The 20,402-nt window shown below is 35.4% G+C and overlaps 1 protein-coding gene across 5 annotated transcripts in view; it reads left to right on the top strand.

The window, feature by feature from the left end:
- LOC108362307 (glutamate receptor ionotropic, kainate 3-like) overlaps positions 1-20,402 on the top strand; it is a 114,678-nt gene that overhangs the window by 18,517 nt on the left and 75,759 nt on the right. For 2 of the 5 annotated variants that reach the window (XM_017615243.1, XM_017615242.1), the window contains exons 4-5: positions 11,464-11,667; positions 11,727-11,938. In XM_017615243.1, coding sequence (XP_017470732.1) covers positions 11,464-11,667; positions 11,727-11,938 — 416 coding nt within the window. The other 3 variants (XR_001847444.1, XM_017615247.1, XM_017615248.1) reach the window with 3 other exon arrangements.

Raw genomic sequence — 20,402 nt, 5'->3', positions numbered from 1 at the left:
TAAATCTAATTGCACACTTTCGAGAATATATACAAAAACAAAGTGTCCAGTGGAGGTCCACCAACAAAACAACGTAGTCTACGAAATTAAATGCAATGGGAAGGAAACAGAAACATGCGGAAAGGTGTACATTGGGACAACGAAGCGGCCTTTAGGTGTTCGATTAGGCGAACATGAAGCGGACATAAGGAAACGGAAAAGCAGTACAGCATTATCACAGCACATTTTAACAAGTGGACACACAGCTGATTTCGCGAACACAAATATTATTGACAAAGAAAGAAGAGAACAGATTCGATACACAATAGAGAGCCTTAGAATTATGCAAAAACGAGAAATGACAATTAATAAGAAGGAAGATACAGACAACATTGCGGCCGGATACATAACTTGTTTACAAAAATGAAATTTTCAGTACTGACAAAACTACCACATCAAGTGGTATGGATATATTTTATTTTTTAGTGATTAAGTATTTATACATATACATATCTATGTTTGAATATCTAAACAATGTAAGTTGGTTTGTCATTAAATTCAATTTGTTGTTATATATGTATAAAAATTTTTGTTTTTTCGGTTAATACTTAATGTGTGTGTTTTTTTGTATTTTTGTATATTTGTTGTAACAGATAAAATAAACACTACCCCTGAGGATGCTAAAAAGTTTTAGCGAAACGTCGCGTGAAAAGTGGAATAAAGTAGTTTTATTCGCACCAGAACTGAAAAGATCAGACTAGCCTACAAACATAAAATAAAATAAAAACAAGTAAGAAAGTCTAAGTTCGGGCGATGCCGAACATTAAATACCCGGCGCAAGTATTAAATATATGTTTTTTACCTTTCCGAAAGCTACCGCTACATGGTAAACCGGGGTGTACCAATTTTGAGGAAATTAGCGTCCTTAAATTTCGAAATATTGAAGTTTCAAGCATTTCTGAAATTTACTGTTATATGAAAAGCGGCCGTAATTTTAGTTCGATTTCAATAATTTTCAACGTTTTGCTTCTATGTGGCAAGCACAATAACCACACCGAGTTTGGTACAAATCGGTAGAACGGTTACCGAGATACATATATGTGATCATAAGTGGGCGGTGTCACGCCCATTTTTCAAAATTTTATCCTAAACGTATTTCTTGGTAAAGAGTTGTTGCAAACAACAATCTTGAATAAATTAGCTCCAATAAATACTGATTTATCGAAGATTTCGTATTTCTCTAAATTATTGTTATATGGGATGTGGGCGTGGTTATCGTCCGATTTTAAAAATTTTCGGTCATTTCGTGTGATATACCAAGGTTAACAACTGTGACAAGTTTGGAAGAAATTGGTGCAGCGGTTACCAAGATATACACATGTAACCATAAGTGGGCGTGGCTACGCCCATTTTCCAAAAATTTATAATATTCATGTTTTCCGTCTGAAACTCATTGTAAGTATCAATTTTGAGTGAATTATCTTCAGTAGTTACTAAAATATCGCAGTTTTCGTATTTCTTAAAATTACCGTTATATGGGAGGTAGGCGTGGTTATTATCCGATTTCGCCCATTTTCAATACCATCCGTCCCACGCCCAAAAGAAGTTCACGTACCAAGTTTCGTTAAGATATCTCAATTTTTACTCGAGTTATCGTGTGCACAGACGGACGGACGGACGGACGGACAGACAGTCACCGCTTAATCGATTTCTCTTTTCATTCTGATCATTTATGTATACATTTGTCTATATCTATCTCGATTCGTTTTGCCTGTTACAAACAACCGTTATGTGAACAAAGTTATAATACCCTTGTGCACAAGTGCGCTCGGGTATAAAAATCTACATTGAAATGCGTCAAAATCAAAATAAGGGAGCACGAATTTCGATATGAAGCAAAACTCTCTGGGAAGACAATACCTGTAATAATTGTACCATGGCACACATCTATGCGATTCTATCGTAGTAAAAACCATCGTATATACTTACAAGTATGGAATCCTATGCACCTTTTTTTCTATTATCTTTCTAACAGCGGACGTGCCTGCCAAACTGTAAAGCATGATGGCGGCAGTGTTTGACAGGCACGTTCGACGATGCGAACGGCAATGGAAGGTAAGAAATGGAAGATGGATGACATGAGAATGACAGAATTATGAAATAGCAAAATGTCGAGCCAAAACGAATTTCAAAAATCTGACAATGCGAATGCATGGTTGCCGCAATTGGTAACTTTTAGACCGTTTGGTAACTTGGTAACTTTTATTTAACTTTGGTAACTTTTACAACCAAACATCTGTTTGAAAGAAATTAATTATCGAGTTTCAGTGGTGGAACTACTGACACTTTTACAAAACTATCGATTTACTTTGATAAAACTAGAGTTATCTAATATTTGAATACTGAAAATATTTGAGTTACAATGGCAGCACTGCTGGCTACACTTCTAAAAAAAACTATCGAATTTTGGCGGTAAAGTTTGAATTCTACTTATTTTCTTTTAATACTGGAAATATTTGCACGTCAATATACATATGTAAATTAGACTGTAAAGTTAAAAACAGCACCGGCCAACCGGCGATTTTTGGTAAGGCCCTTAAATCGTTTTGGGTATAGTTGAGTAGGTTAAAGATATGTTAAAAATAGATTTCGGACTCACGGGGTTGTAGAATCGCTGCCATCTTTGAAAGAAGGGTGTAAACGTGTTTCGCAATTTACATCGATACCGTTCACTTTATTAAACAACTCAGGAATACTTTTTTGTTTGCCGAAAATCTAAATTTTTTTGTTAACGAATTTTTTTGTAGCGCCATTATTTTGATTGTTTATAAAAAGTTAGTGATACAATTTTTTTACTTTTGTTTATTGTTAATTAGTTTTGAGTTAACGAAGGATTTTCTCTAGTAAAATTTTGTCGTAAGCGTTATTAGTCCACAATTTGGCAGCCACTTTGTATGAAATACGACAAAATGAGATCAAAATTTCTACTAAATTAACGACACTTTTTACTCAATATCTCGGAAACGGAGATATACAAAAATGGAGAACACCATTTCTAAGATATTGATTAGTTCAATATGACTGCATCACTAATTAAATTTTTATTAAATTATCGAAAAAATTGTAGTCAGTATCTCGGAAATTAAAGGAGATATCTAAAAACTGATAACACCCATCGAAAGACCTTATTTCAAAATATATAACTGCATCTAGAACTAAAAATCGTCAAAATGGCGCTTACGACAATCTTTTACCCAGGCGACGATATGTATGTGTGAATGTAATGGCGCACATTCATAGTCATATTTAGTACTCAACTAAGTCGAAACTATTCTAAGTCACAACTAAAGCTATTCATAGTCGCCTTAGTTTCGACTTTTGTGGCTAAGTACCAACTTAAAATTTAGTTTCGGCTGCAGCTTCAACTAAGTCGTAACTAGGAAGAAGTATTTTATCTAATTAAGGGAAAACAGACGAAATATGTAAAAATTAAGTTGGTAGAGGGTGATTTTGATAATATTGAATAATCTCCAATTAAAATTTACAAAGATCTATCCATTTCAATCGGAAGATGAAATTAAATGCGTATTACAATTCGAATAAAGCTACATCACAATTTTATAATTGGAATAATTTAGATAAATTCTCAAATAATAAGTCAGTTTCACGCTAGTTCTTTTAAAGTAAATTTGTGCATAACATTTAGATATCTACTATTTGTATGTTTCACAGCATGCTTTCGATAAACATCGACTTCACATCACTGCGGTTGTTCTGGCTATTTCACACAATTAACAAGAAAATGATACCTTATTCTTTTGCATAATCATACAATTAAAATCAAAATTACATAAGCCGATGATCAAACTTGACATTATTTATTAAAAATGTAATTTTTCCAAAATATCCTAAAGAAAAATCGATACATTTTCACACTCGTTTTGCTATGTCGTAATCTAAGTCGAAACTACTTAGTAGAAGTCTGAAATGCGACTATGAATAGAGGTAAATTTTAAGTTGGTACTTAAATTTAAGTTGCAACTTTGTTAGTTTCGACTTAGTTGCTGGACTATGAATACGCGCCAATGTCTTTATCGTTGTGAAGCATAAACAGATAATTGCACAAAAAAGCTCAACCTTCGAAAAAATGGTGGCTCACACTACAAGATATTTTTGGTTGTCAAATCAAGACTGGCTTTATTTGAATATTCATATTCTAATCTACCTATGCTACCTCTTAATTCTATTTCTTATTTTCTAATTTCTTAAAGCTAAATTGTTGACGCTGCATTTGTATTCACATTTAGTCACGTATGTACATGCATTCGTTCCCACGTTTGTACATTTGCTGCTGCTGCTATTGTTGCTGGTGTCAAGTGGCACATTCCACTACATATGTTAACTACCCTCCCCCTCAAATGTGGTTGCCCTCAGCCACAATTGCTTCCAAGCGGGCTCTAATATCATCTCTGCTTTTGGCAATGTTCATCGTTGACAAACTATGTTGAGGCTGGTCAGTGTCAGTTTTTATTTTGATAACTCTGGGCTTTAACTTCATATACAATATTACTATTATGATTGCTGTGAGTATTGCAATTACGCCATACCAAATCCATTTGCTATTTTCAAGAACGACTTTTATCTCTTCCTTTCGCTCGTTATTTCGAATATGCAGTTTATGAAGGAATGGCAATGATAGGTGTTTTTGTTGACTTGTCTCATTTAAAATAGTTTTCTTAGGAGCTAGGAGCTCAATAATATCGATCTGATGATTTGCTTTGAATTTCTCTCCATTTATCGTAAGAGATTTTTCAAATGTAATTAACAGGGTTCCATTAGCTCTAATCAATTCTCCATTTTCTTCGATGTCTAGCCTACTGCTGCGTGCGATGATTAATCCGTCTCTAATTACTTCAATCTCTTCTAAGTGGTCCGCCGCCGTAGTGGGACAATTTGCTGTATGGTTGTTTAGAAGTTGTAAAAGGCAAACATCTTGCATATTAATACTACAATAGTTATATCCTACAGATTTTCTGCAATTTTCTAATGGATATTGGTTTCCCTTACAATTAGCAGTTAAATTATTCTTTAAATACAACATTTTGTTATTTTGAGCCACAGGGCTTATTTGATATAATTTGCAAATTTTTGTTATTTGAGGAATTTTTACAAGATAAATCAGTGCATCGTTTTGGTAATAAATTTTTACATCTGAAATTGTAATAACATCGGACATGGGAACAAGTGTGTTTTCCTTAAATTCTATCAAACTGATTTCTTCTGTATTTAAAATTAGTGGGTTTACAATATTATATTTTGCTAAGGCTACACCATACAACATGTTTTTTAAATTATCAATAACTATTCTATTTCTTCGTGCCATGAGTAGAGTGATCACTTCATAATCAACTGCATTTCTAGTATTGATATTGTTAATTCTGTCTGTTATTTCATCAATTTTTTCTTGAATTTCTTTGTTTATTTCTATTTGTCTATTTTCAGCCCTTATAATTTCATTTTCTGTAGCTCTCAAAATTTGTAAGTCTTGATGGTCGGGGACTCCAGCCACAAATTTAAGAGCAGACCCCAGGAAATCGATGGCACGTCGAGTTCTACCGGGTCTCCTGAGCATGCGAACTAAGTCGTCCATCTCGTCCAGGTCCTGTTGTAGTAGTTCTTTTTGTTTTTCATTTTTAAGAGCTGCTATTATATTTATGTTGTCCACAAATCCTTCTTCTATGACTGTAAAGTTTATAGTGTGTTTCAAATAAATGAAATACTGAGAAATTGCGGTTTCGCCTGATGGTATCGGAATAAATAGAGCTGTTCAGTAATCCACGATTCTCACTGCCACTAACGGCACAAGGACAAGACTGCAAGTAAAGGTTCATTTTATATTATTTTTGTGAACTTGCTTGCCATCTATTACTACCGCAGTCCCTAGATCCGCCTGAATAGCCTTTTCATTATAAAGTTTTGAAAATTTATTTCCTATTCTCCTATTACTTTTTACATAGACCATTTCACCTGGTTTAAATTCTCTTGGTTTTGTTTCTCTATTATGGTAACTTAAGTCCTTTTCCTGTTTCATTTTTAAACGATTCCTAATTTCTTTTTTAACTTCTTCAGTTGAATTGTATAATAGTTCTTTTGGCTTATATTTGGTAACTGAATGAATTGAGTTATTGTATTTGTAGGTTGCTAACAGAATCAATTCAACTAAGTCAGTAGCATCTCCCTTTATGCATCTTGCAATTTCGGCCAGAGTAGCATGAAAGCGTTCCACTTGGCCATTACTTCGACTGTGAATATTGAATTGATTTTGTAGAAGACTCTGAACAGTTTTTGATGTGAAAGCTCCTTCATTATCCGTGATAATCTGGTTAGTGTCGTAAAATTTCGAGATAATTTCAATAAGTGGATTTTTTACGTCTATAGTATTGCGAGACGCAATATTCTTTACCACAGCGAATTTTGAAAATTTATCTATGCATGCAATAAAATATTTCCCTCCTGTGTAATATATATCTATGTGAAGAATCTTTCCTGGTGCTTTAGGGATAGGCATTACTCCTATAGGGTGCAGTATCGGTCTGCGTTTGTATTTATTTTCCCTGCAAATTTTGAAATTTTCGGCAAATGTTTTAACCATTTTTTTCATGTCTGGGAAATAATACTCGGCCAATATTTGTTTACAATTTTCATTGCTTTCCCTATGTGCTCTATTGTGCTCGTTGGCAATTATTTCTAACTGGTCATTTTTATTGAAAGTATCCTGCACGAGTTTGCTAGTGTACCTCATTTTTACTCCTGGAAATGCGTTTACCAGATCGTTTTGAATCATTCCTAAAGTTTCTAAACTGCAATGAATGCCATTCACAACTGCCGCGTTTAATGTGTCTTTCAAAGTGCATATCAAATTTGGGATGGATGAAAACTCCACCATGTGTCAGATTTGTTTTTGAAATAATGCTTTCATTTGCTTACGATCCGAGTTAAGTGAATGTTGAATGAAGATTTGGTTCTTAAAGCAGTTTATAGGATTTGGTACAGAGGGAATAATATTTATGGATGACTGTTCGCTATGAACAGTAGTTGCGTGTATATGTTGACGTGACAGCGCGTCAGCAACTTTGTTTTCTAATTCTGGCTTATAATAGAATTTCCGAGAATATTCTTCAATAAAACTCCTCCATCTTTTAAGTTTTGTATTTGGGTTTTTTTCGGACATCGCGAAAATTAACGGCTGATGGTCCGTATAAATATGAATATTCGGAGCCCCATATAAATAGTTTCTTAGGCTTTGCAAAGCCCAAACTATTGCTAGCATTTCTCGCTCATTTGTTGCATAGTTTTGTTCGGTTTTACTTAAAGTTCGTGAAACCATCGTTATTGGCCGTCCCTTTTGCGATAAAACGGCTCCGATTGCATCAGCAGATGCATCCGTTGTTAACTCAAAGGGTTTCCTAAAATCGGGATATAAAAGTAACACGTCTTCTGAGGCTAATATAGATTCAATTCTATTAAATGCACCTATCGCTTCAGCGTTTAGCTGAAGTTTTATATACTTAGACTTTCTGGCTGATACGTGCCCGTTTTCGCCACTAAGATATCTTGTTAGAGGTTTGGCAATTGCCGCATAACCTTTTACAAATCTCCTGTAATACCCCGCCAGTCCTAGAAAAGACCTAAGACTAAGAAGAGATTTTGGTATTTCATAGTTAACTATATCTTTAATTTTGTTAGGACATGTCTTAATTCCATCACTGGATACCCTAAAGCCTAGAAATTCTAGTTCGGTGTGAAAAAATTTTGACTTTTCAGGTGCTACTCGCATATTTGCTTGCAAGAGTTTTGTCAGTATTCTCTTTACATCTGTTGTATGCTCTTCTGTTGACTTGGAAAAGATTATTACGTCATCTATGTACACATGACAACACTTTCCTATTTCCTCTCGCAGCACGTCATCTATCGCTCTTTGAAATATGCTTGGTCCATTTTTCAGGCCAAACGGCAATCTTCGAAACTCATACTTGCCGTTATTGACTGAAAATGCAGTATTTTCCCTGTCAGATTCTTCTAACAATATTTGGTGAAATCCTGCTTTCAAGTCAACTGTAGTATAATATTTGGCTTGCCCCAAGTTAGATAAGATCATCGAAATGTCAGGTATTGGGTAGCGATCGGCCACCGTTTTTTCATTCAACTTTCGATAATCAAAAATAAATCTGTATTTCAGAGCCTCATCCTTCTTTTCACTCTTCTTTGAAACCACCAATACTGGAGCATTATAGGGAGATCGCGACGGCTGAATTATACCGTNTCGCTTCAGCGTTTAGCTGAAGTTTTATATACTTAGACTCTCTGGCTGATACGTGCCCGTTTTCGCCACTAAGATATCTTGTAAGAGGTTTGGCAATTGCCGCATAACCTTTTACAAATCTCCTGTAATACCCCGCCAGTCCTAGAAAAGACCTAAGACTAAGAAGAGATTTTGGTATTTCATAGTTAACTATATCTTTAATTTTGTTAGGACATGTCTTAATTCCATCACTGGATACCCTAAAGCCTAGAAATTCTAGTTCGGTGTGAAAAAATTTTGACTTTTCAGGTGCTACTCGCATATTTGCTTGCAAGAGTTTTGTCAGTATTCTCTTTACATCTGTTGTATGCTCTTCTGTTGACTTGGAAAAGATTATTACGTCATCTATGTACACATGACAACACTTCCCTATTTCCTCTCGCAGCACGTCATCTATCGCTCTTTGAAATATGCTTGGTCCATTTTTCAGGCCAAACGGCAATCTTCGAAACTCATACTTGCCGTTATTGACTGAAAATGCAGTATTTTCCCTGTCAGATTCTTCTAACAATATTTGGTGAAATCCTGCTTTCAAGTCAACTGTAGTATAATATTTGGCTTGCCCCAAGTTAGATAAGATCATCGAAATGTCAGGTATTGGGTAACGATCGGCCACCGTTTTTTCATTCAACTTTCGATAATCAAAAACTAATCTGTATTTCAGAGCCTCATCCTTCTTTTCACTCTTCTTTGAAACCACCAATACTGGAGCATTATAGGGAGATCGCGACGGCTGAATTATACCGTCTCTCAATAATTTTTTAATTTCTTCATTGACAAATGGTACAGCGGCCATATTATATGGCCGTGGCTTTGAGTATACCGGCCCTTTATCAAGAGTCCGTATAGTAGCTTTAATGTTTGTGTTAAAGGTAAGTTTCTGATCGGGCTGTGCAAATACTTGCATTACTTCTCTAATCATATCCTCAAACTTACTCTTGATTCTTGTAGGGACGCATTCTAGATTTATATCGATATTATTCACCTGTTCACACTCATAAAGTTCTATCGGTTCAGTACCTTCTTTAAATATTAGAAGAGACTGTCTTGTATCGATAGTTGATTCTATTTGCGTGAGAAAGTCATACCCTATAATAGCATCAAAAGTTTTTAATGCTGGGAGTATGAAAAAATCAGAAATCTTACCAAATAATTGTATTTTACATTTTTCTGTGATTTTGTTAAATCCATTTACAGTTCTAGCTAAGAACGCGTTATCTGTTTTTTTTAAATTTTTTAAGTCGGAAAGTTTTTTTATGTAATTTTTTGCAGTGCCAGTATCAAGAAGTTTATTTAACGTTTCACCGTTGTTTAGTTTCTTCCTGACAATGCAATGGCAATGCCGAATTTACCCTAAAAAATTAATCTCATCAGCATATTCAGGATTGTCGGATGGATCTTCGTGTTGTTGCTGCACCACATTTATGCGTTGTACTTTTGCGGGTGACTGCCTGTCTGATTCCCGCTGCCTCTTTGTTGTGTAACTAGGAGACTTCGCTAATTGTGTCCTGTTGGACGGGACCTGTGTTTGTGGTGCAGAATTGAAGCGGTATTTAGAAGAAGTTGAATCTATGTCCATAGGAGTTGGTTTGTTATGTTCACCACTATTTGGAACATACTTTTCACGCATATCTTTTCTATATTGCGGATTTGTGCGCATTTGAACCGTTCTAGCTTTTTCCTGTTCTGCATCAAAAACTCTAGCGAATTCATACCTTTTCTGATTCGCCTCCAACTCCTGTGCCTTAGCTAAAGCTGAAGGCAAGTCCTCGCAACCTATCGAAAACAGAATATCACACCACGGTTTTCTTAAACCAGAAATAAATACGCGCAATGCATCCTTGCGGTATTTTTCGGCTAAGGCGTTTACTAGCGGGTCATTTCCCGAAAACTCCATGGTGACTGTGCTTATTATCAGCGAAGGACTCTTTTCCAGTTCATCATAAAACTCAGAAATAGTCTTGCGCCCCTGCCGCTAAACACTCATTTGGTTTTCTAATATATGCAGTGGTCTTTTGTCAGCGTAGGTATGGTCTAGACGTGCAATAATTGCATCAAAGTTTAATACTGTATTAAATGATGCAAGCACCAAATTCGCTGACCCTACTATTTTATTCCGCATGATAGGTATCGCCTGAAATGGCCTTCGTATCGCCTAAATAAGCTTATTGCCGTGTGAGCGGCTTGACGCCATGAAACATATTTAGCCTGTTCACCAGAAAATTCAGGCAGCGATTTGATAATGTCCAATGATATTGGACACACTGCGTCTGGGTTATTCACCTCAATAGGTTGGTAGGCAACGATTTTGGGGGCCTTTAGTTGCAATGTATTTACTAGTCCCGTCAACTCGTCTACTTTTTCCCTTAACGCACTATTTGCCTGTTCATGCGATTGCATCATTGATGCCATCCTACTCATTACGGCCGTGCATGCCGTTTCTACAGCCATTTGTACTGTTGCTGCGATTTGTTCAGTCATTTTGTTAACAACTGTTTTTTTCACTTTTCACTACACCACTAGGATACCTTAAATCCAAAAAAAAAAGTTGATATAACTCACTTAACTTATACAATCTTAATTGTAGAACCAGTGTTTTACTTGTTCACAATGTTTTCTTAAATATAATGCACTGACTTACACTAAAATGAAATACATTGAATAAATTACTGCACTCTGCCGCTTGCTTCCAAAATTATCCCGGGGGTATTTCTTGAATCACCGGCTGCTGCTTATACCCTTTTCTCTATAAGGATTTTATGTCCTGTGGGTATTTGTTTGTTTTACTGCTGATCCGTTTTCTCTATGCGAATATATGCGGATTTCCCCTGTGGGCGCCAGATATTTTTGGTTGTCAAATCAAGACTGGCTTTATTTGAATATTCATATTCTAATCTACCTATGCTACCTCTTAATTCTATTTCTTATTTTCTAATTTCTTAAAGCTAAATTGTTGACGCTGCATTTGTATTCACATTTAGTCACGTACATGCATTCGTTCCCACGTTTGTACATTTGCTGCTGCTGCTATTGTTGCTGGTGTCAAGTGGCACATTCCACTACATATGTTAACTTACACAAATTTTTACTCAGTGAGTTATTATCTTTTACGCATTTTTTAGACATCATTTCGCTCATATGCAACAATACCGGCATACCGCACATCCAATTCGATTCTAGCAATGAGGAGATTTCCAAGGGAAAATTTAATCATCAGATGACGTTGAATGTGTACCCGACGCAACTAATGCTCTCTAAAGCCTACGCAGATATCGTACAAACGTTCGGTTGGAGAAAATTTACAATTGTGTACGACGGAGATGATAGTAAGATATTAATTGAAAATAGGACTGCGAGTAGCATACTTAGTTTAAATTTTTTACAGGACGAGCTCCAGCACGACTCCAAGATCTATTGCAACTTCGCGATATTCACAACGATGTACTGCGTGTTCGAATATTCAAACGCGGAGATGATCATCGAGTCATGTGGAAAAGTATTAAAGGTGAACGACGTATTTTATTGGACTGTCAGCCTGATTTGTTAACTACTTTGTTAAATTCTTCTATTGAATTCGGACTGACCGGACAATTCAACGTGAGTTTATATATATTCGCACTGTAGATCGTTAGAAAATAAATAGTTGTTAAGCTCTACACAGAATTGCAGCGGACGACGGTAAAGCGGTCGACGTTTAACCGCTGTCAAAATTAAAACTCACAAAGGTATATGGAATGGCTCATAATTGCGGCGGCAGCATTTTTACCGTCGACGTTATTCGGTTGATTTCAATTTATTTCTACTTTTACCGCCCAGTGGGGATGTTGATTGAGTGTTGATTGTAGTAACTTTTTGATTTTTTTCACAAGTTGGCTAATGTTTTCTTACATTTTTATTTCCAGAAAATCTACAAACACGCACGTACCGAAAATATATTTAATTTTACTGATAATTTTCAAATCGAAATGACAACTGACGGAAGCCATCGTGCGCCGCAATTGTGTTTACTCTGACGGATTTCACTGCGGGAACTGTTCAGCTGTTCACTTACCGCCACGCGCTTTAACGTCGTCCGCTGTAATTGTGGGTAGAGCTTTACTCTTCCCCAATCGAATCAAAATTTTTTAATTTTTACGCAGATGTTTTCAAAAAAAGTTTGAGTTCCCAAGAAAAACTCTATTTTCAACGCCAAAAGACTGTAACCTTTAAAACAGAAGAATTTTTTAAAAATCTAAGTATTTTACTATACTAGCGGACCCGGCGATCTACGTTCCGCCCAAAATTAATTTTTTTATTGAAACGTTTTGGTCATCGTACAGTTTCCTAAGTAAAAACACCATCAGCTGATTGCCGAAAAACGCCTACAGCTGAGATCACCTGTTTTTTGGCATTTGCTCTTATATTTTACAATTTCTTTCATTTCTATTGCAATTTCTTCCATTTCTATTACAACTTATTCAAAATAAACTAATACATTGAACCAAAACCACCAATATACTAACCAAAAACACACCTACAGCCTGCCAGAAAAACGGTAAGCAGAAGAGTTACTTGACTTGTGGAACTGTACGATGGTGTTGGTTCAACATTTTCACCAACAATTCAAGTTCGCTATTTCCAGTGGCACATTTCCACTCAGCAGCAAAACTGTGCGTACGATAATCCATTTCAAGCGTTGTTAACATAAATTACTATGTATCCAGCGTTGTTAACTTAAACTATTATGTACCTAATTCATTACATTCTTGAGAATTTCTGTTGCTGCAGTGCACACTGGTTCGGATCGCAAATCTAGCTGGACGAAACTATTTAAACAAATACTCGTTGATGGATCTTTACACCACTTCTTATCTAGGGGATTTTTGGGTCGCTGATTACGAATCTGAAGTCACTTATCCAAAATTCAAAACTGCGGATCCAATATGGCGGACGAAAATTAAAAAAAATCGGTAGATTTCTATGAAACTGGGTTACCGGGGGTTTTCTGGGTCGCTGATTACATATATAAAGTCATTTACCAAAAATTCAAAATGGCGGATCCAATATGGCGGAAATTAAAAAAAAAAATCGGTAGATTTCTATGTAACTGGGTATCTGGCGGTTTTCTGGGTTGCTGATTACGAATCTAAAGTCATTTACTTAATTATTCATAATACATAAATACTGTCATCAGTGATATTAATGTTACCTTATATAACGACAAGTAATAAGTCCCAGATGGTTTCTAAAATCACAAATTAGTTTTTGTGCAAATTGCAGATAGAGGGTATTAATGAATTCAAGCCCTCGATATTTCACATTTTTATATTTGTAAGTTATTGGAAGCAGGGATGCCAACTTGGCTCAAACCGTGCCATTTGTTCCTATTTTACTTCAAATGGCACTTAATTTTTCAATTTGGCACAAAATGCCAAAATGGCACTTTTGTAAAAAAAATAACATTTCAATACATTTTTGTGAAATCCTTTGCGTGCACTTCTTTTTCTCAACTAAAATTTTCTAATTTATAAAGGCTTTTCAACTGGTTTATCTTATTTTATCATTGCACTTTTGTTTTGAAAATGTGGCTTTATTTTATTGCTAAATGTGAATGATTAAAAGGAATTACACCTTTTTTTATCACTTTTATTTTTCTATTTGGCACATTTTGGCACTTTTTTATCCTCAATATGGCACCTCATAACTAAGGAGAGTTGGCAGCCCTGATTGGAAGATTTCTGCTGTGTTTTGAGGCAACAACTTGTCTGCAGTAAAAAAGCATATAATTTGTGTTTCAAAAGTGTGTGAAAACCAATCAATTAACTTATATGATCTCGGTTCCGATATTAAATAATCAATAATTGTTTATACCCGCATTTTGGCACATTGGCTCGTTGAATGTGCCATCTAATAAATAGTGTCGTCGTTCTCCTTAGCTGCTTTTAAATGACTGCTGGCGGAGACATAAATACAGTGTAAGAAAATTCTTTTTCTGTAATTGTTTCCTTATAGAAAGGTTGGGTTCTTTTCCACCTTAGACATTCCGAATTCGTTCAAAATATGCTAATTTAAAACACAGAATTCTTTCAGTGCTGCTCCGGGGTTTTTGGACATGTACTGTTTCTTCAATTTAATAGTGTTCGCTTTATTTTTGTAGAAACGAAAAATGTTTTGCAAGTTATGGATCATTTCTCCACTCTTTCTTCAAATATTTCTCGTATTCCAGCTGTGCGCAGGCGTTTAGTTTTTCGCATCGTGTTTTTACATATTCGTAATTTAAATTTTTTTTAATATACTCAATTGGTGGTAGTTCATGATTGTGTGTGGATTAATATCACAACACTGAGGATTTGGCAAAAGCCTTTTTCATCTATTAAAAAACAACACTTACGGGGCAATGTTTATTGTAAGAACAACATTTTTTTCTTTGAATCGACATACTTTAAGCATTGTTGACGCTATTTCCATTTGAATGAGGAAATAGCGTCAATGACTTTACTTCCAAATTTTTGTTGACTTTATTTCGCTTTTGAAAAGGTAATAATGTCAATTGACCTTATTTCCATTGACCTTATTACCTGTCACCAAAAATTTACAACAGCGCTTAAAGATTTGCATGCCTGTTGTATAATTTTTTAATTTCAGAAAGCAGAAAATTAGCGAGTTACTATTTTTTTTAACTCTTACATAACCAAAGTTTTTATAACTCCCAAGTATTTTTCTGTTTTAACACACAAACCCTCCCCTACCCCCCTCTTCACCGTGGATCCGCCACTGATCTTATATTTATATTCAGATACATTCCTGTTAATAATTACTTTTGAATTTTGAGATTTGACATACTGTCACTAAAATGTAAATATCTAAGCCAATTGGTTAGACTTGGTTATCGAACTTACCCTCTGCATTTGCGAAGGTGTAAATAATAATATGCAAGTGGTTTTATAACGGCCTTCGGCGGCCTTTACTTTTCCTATTCTTTAATTTATCTTTTTAATTAATCAAAACGACGATTTTTCAGAATAAATTTGCTTATACCAATGTGGACATAAATTGCGTTTTGACCTCTGAATCTATAGCGGAATAAGTGTAAGTTTTTGTTTATAAAGATAATTTGCAATTATGCAAATATCTGTGAGTGCAATTAGCAATATTTTAAGTTAAATTTCAGCTTTTAAAATTGTGTTCTCAAATAGGCGGCGTTGACTTACCTTTTTTTGTTTGTTTTCATATGTTAATGCTTTTATAAATGCAATTTCTATTTGAATGTATTGTCATAAATGCAATTTCTATTTGAATGTATTCCAAGCACCATTAAGTATTTTAAAAACAAAAAAATTTTGACTTTCGTCCAGCTAGATCTGCTATCCGAACCACTGTACAGTGGTATGCTGGCGAATCCTACGTTCCAATAAATTCCATACATGGTCGAAAGGATTTTAGTCAGATGACGTGGACGAGTTTGGAGCTATTTAGAGTCGTTATATAATAACCAAAGCTTCGTAACTTGTGCATTGTGATTGATGTCGTTGTATTGTTCAAACAAATAATCGGACCCCCATCCTAATTTGTCGACTGTTGGCTTAATATTATCTTTCCAAATGCTCAAATACATTTTGTGGTCCACAGCTGTCGGTATAAGTTCTAAGTTTCCTATTCCTTTTGCGCACATGCAACCCCAAACCATTAGGGGTATTCTCGAGGTCTTGCACAATGCAAGGATTGGACGAAATGTAAAAATACTATTCCAAATTTGGAAGAGTGCGAGAGCACCCCATTGGAAAGTGGTAGCATGCATAGGTAGCAAGCAGCGAAATTCTGTATCAAATACAATAACAAGATACAGCAAAAAAATGAAGTGAGCGAGATGAGAAGAATGAGAGAAATATGTAGTAATTCCAACAACTAAACAACTAGGACAGGGTCGCATTTATTTTGTTATGTTTTTTTGCTAAATATATACATGGGTTTCGACGTTTCATATTTTGCAGCGATAGGAAATGGTGTCCCATATATTTCGTTGTTGTGTGTTTGCAATCCGTGCTACGTGCAACGGCTTTGCAAGATTCTCAGAATACCCCTATTACTCCGCTCCGCCACAAAATATGTAAATAAGCCCAAGGTGTTCCTGAATAAATCCACTTTCACGGAAAATTATGCATTTTTGACATTAAAGGAAGGGAACTTGTGTGGAGAAGACCAGGAACCGCCCTCGATGTCCAAATCTTTAAACCTACTATGAAACATGGTGGAGGCGGAATACCGGGTTGGGCTTGCATGTGTGCACAAAGAGTGGGAAACTTAAATGTATACCGACAGCTATGGAGCTCAAAATGTACTTGGGCATTTTGAAATATAATTGGAAGCCAAGAGTCGATATTTGCTTGAACAAGACATTGAACATGGGTGTGAAACACCCGATCCGTTTTGAAATACGTACTGTTTGACCATTTGGTGCCATGATGTCCCGATCTAGTATTAGTCGCCGTCACGAGTGGACGTGTTATCTTTGTGCTGTGGGGTGCGCGCTTAGTAAACACAAACAATTAACTTTGCAAACAAAGCTATATACAAACAAAATAAAATCAAAGTTTTAATTCGTTTCTCATTACTTAACTCAAATTAAATTAAAAGAATGAATTGTTCTATATGTAAAGGATAGGTTGATCGTGCGGATTTAACCAAAGTTGTATGCGTTGAATGCAATTTCTTTTTCCACGGAACTTGTGTACAAATTACATCAGCTGAAATTAGTTATATGAAAGCGAACAATGTTAAATATCGCTGCAACCAGTGTACATCTGTTCGTCGAAATTTTCTCCATCGAGATACTTTCTCAGCAACTCAACATTCGCAGCAATCAACAATTCCATCAACATCGCAGTGTAAGCCAAAGGCAAAACAATCAAACTTAACCGGTTTGCAAATATCTGCAGAGTCACACCAACATCAAAATAAATTAACAAATACCACGAACAATAAAACAAATAATAGCAATGACAATGCTGGTACGGTAAACGGAAAGTCTGTGAGGAACGAAGAGAATGAAGTGAATGAAGAAAATGTAACTCTTCATCTATTATACAAAGAGATAATGTGCTTAAAGGCAATCAATATTGATTTTCTGGAGACTATCAACAGTTTAAAAGATGAGAACAAAGCTTTAAAAGAGAAAATTGCTAAGCTGGAACGCCAGGTGAACTCAGCGCGCAGAAACAGCTGGAGAATGAAATAGAGATAGTTGGTGTACCTAATGTTAAAGCGGATAACATCAACGAGTGTATTGAGAATATTTTTACGAATGCACTAGGCTTATCTGTATCAGCTGAGCAAATTGAGAGACGCTATATAAAAAAATTAAAACCTATCAATGCCTCCTCAGCCCCGCGCACCAATATATGTGTACGTTTCTCTTCACGTGATGTCAAAGGAAAAATAATGCGCGCGAAATCGATCGCTAAGCAAAAACTNATCTTCACGTGATATCAAAGGAAAAATAATGCGCGCGAAATCGATCGCTAAGCAAAAACTCACGTCTGGGATTTTTTCTGCCGGTAACAGTAGACAGAAAATATATATTAATGATAACCTTACCTACTATAACAGAGCTCTGTACGCTGCTGCAAATAAGTTTAAAAAAGAGAAACATTATAAATATCTATGGGTTAGGAACTCCAAAATAATGTTAAGAAAGGCTGACAAAAGTGATGTTGTTGTTGTGAGATCTTTTGATGACTTGTCTGGGTTACCAGACNATAACAGTAGACAGAAAATATGTATTAATGATAACCTTACCTACTATAATAGAGCTCTGTACGCTGCTGCAAATAAGTTTAAAAAAGAGAAACATTATAAATATCTATGGGTTAGGAACTCCAAAATAATGTTAAGAAAGGCTGACAAAAGTGATGTTGTTGTTGTGAGATCTTTTGATGACTTGTCTGGGTTACCAGACTAGTTTATCTTTTAGTTTTATTTATTGCATTTTTTAACTCTTAAGTGATGAATTTATTGCTCCAAAATGATCTCAACAGCAGCAATCTATCCACTGTCAGCCCTATTAGCAGTACCGATTCAATAATTCCACNATGATCTCAACAGCAACAATCTCTCCACTGTCAGCCCTATTAACAGTACCGATTCAATATTTCCACTTAAATATTGTTTTTATATTGTCCATCAGAATATTAGAAGTCTACGGCAAAACTTTGATTCTTTACTTTGTAATTTAGAAGCATTTCCAGCCTTTCCGGATATTATCTTTGTGTCGGAAACATGGATATATTCTCATGAAAGTGAATTTTTCCACATACCGAATTTCAATTTTTATGCAAATAGCAATGATGATTATTCTGCTGGTGGAGTTGGTGTTTTTGTACGTAATACATATGATTGCGAGATAGTAAGGTATAATCTGCGGAGTGCAGATGTAGTAAAAGTTCTGTTAAAAAATAACANTATTTACGGATATTATCTTTGTGTCGGAAACATGGATATATTCTCATGAAAGTGAATTTTTCCACATACCGAATTTCAATTTTTATGCAAATAGCAATGATGATTATTCTGCTGGTGGAGTTGGTGTTTTTGTACGTAATACATATGATTGCGAGATAGTAAGGTATAATCTGCGGAGTGCAGATGTAGTAAAAGTTCTGTTAAAAAATAACAACAAAAATGTATCCCTAATCTGCGTATATAGGCGACATGCTGAATCTGTTCAGCACTTTCTGGAAGAATTTTCTAATTTTCTAAATGATGAGAGATCAAGCAATACAGTATTATTAGGCGACCTAAATCTGGATATACTGCAGACAACTACAATNCCTAATTGCTTTGTTATTAATATAGTTGAGGAATTTCAGTATCTAGGTCTTATCGTCGATAACAATATGAATTGGTTCAGCCACATTTCTCGTTTGAATCAATATCTGCAATATTCACTACGTTGTCTCTACCAACTCAGGAATTACTGCTCTAGTTCACCCTGAAAACAGTTTACTACGCGCTTTTTCACTCTAAGTTGTTATATGGTATCACCTGTTGGGAAGGCTCTAGTCTTAATAAAATCCAGCCATTAATTATATTGCAAAAGAGTGCTATACGAAAAATTTGCAAAGTGAAACGATTGCATCCTTCAAGGGAGCTTTTTAGAAGGTTATCGATTCTTCCAGTGAGAGATCTTTATTATTTTAAAGTNGTTTTTAGAAACATTGCATTCTCATATAAGATCTGCAAGCTACACTTCTGTCCCACGAAGGCATAAAACCATACTCAAACCGTGGATTAGTTTTGACCTAGTCCATAAAATCAAACTTAAAAACAAGCTAGGCGGTAAATGTCGTAAGCATCCATCGAATCGGGAACTTCGCTCTCGTTATGGCAAATTATGCAAGGACTTAAGNCGCTACGGACAAATAATTGAATTTACACCTTTAAGTTTTGTAGTTAATTAATTATTCTCAAATACAACTGCTACCTGATGTACATAATTTTTGTTAGAAGTTTATANGTCGAATCGGGAACTTCGCTCTCGTTATGGAAGATTATGCAAGGACTTAAGCAAAGACATCCAATCACAGCGTGACATTTATTTTCGTAATAGATTTGTTGATTGTCAAGGTAACTCGAAAAAACAATGGGAACTCATTAATAGCGTTGTCAATAGGAAACCTGTAAGTGATGAACAGGTNATTCCTTGTAGCTGCAGCTAACAAGTACAGCTATCGATCGCGGACATTTAGTCTTTGATTTGTCGTGAACAAGTGCGTGTATATAGTCGAAAACTTTCGTTCGGGTGCTTCACACCCATGTTCATTGTCTACACAACAATTTTTATACCTAAGCGCACTTGTGCACAAGGGTATATTAATTTTGTTCACATAACGGTTGTNGCAGTAATAGTTTTTTATTTGAACGCTTCACAGGTTCAGAGATTTTATCGATTATTAAAAATCTAAACAACTCTGGTTCTTGTGGTTATGATGGCATATCTAATAAACTGCTTAAGAGTACAGCCCTTAATCTAGTAGATATTTTGAAACATCTTTTTAATACTAGTGTTTACTCAGGTGTCTTCCCT

The sequence above is a fragment of the Rhagoletis zephyria genome, unplaced genomic scaffold (assembly GCF_001687245.7).
Source record: "Rhagoletis zephyria isolate East Lansing unplaced genomic scaffold, Rhagoletis_zephyria_1.1 Rzeph_scaffold_00984, whole genome shotgun sequence".
NCBI classification, from domain to species: Eukaryota; Metazoa; Arthropoda; class Insecta; order Diptera; family Tephritidae; genus Rhagoletis; species Rhagoletis zephyria.
Note: the sequence above shows the minus strand (reverse complement) of the source record. Positions and strands in the feature narration are given on the sequence as shown.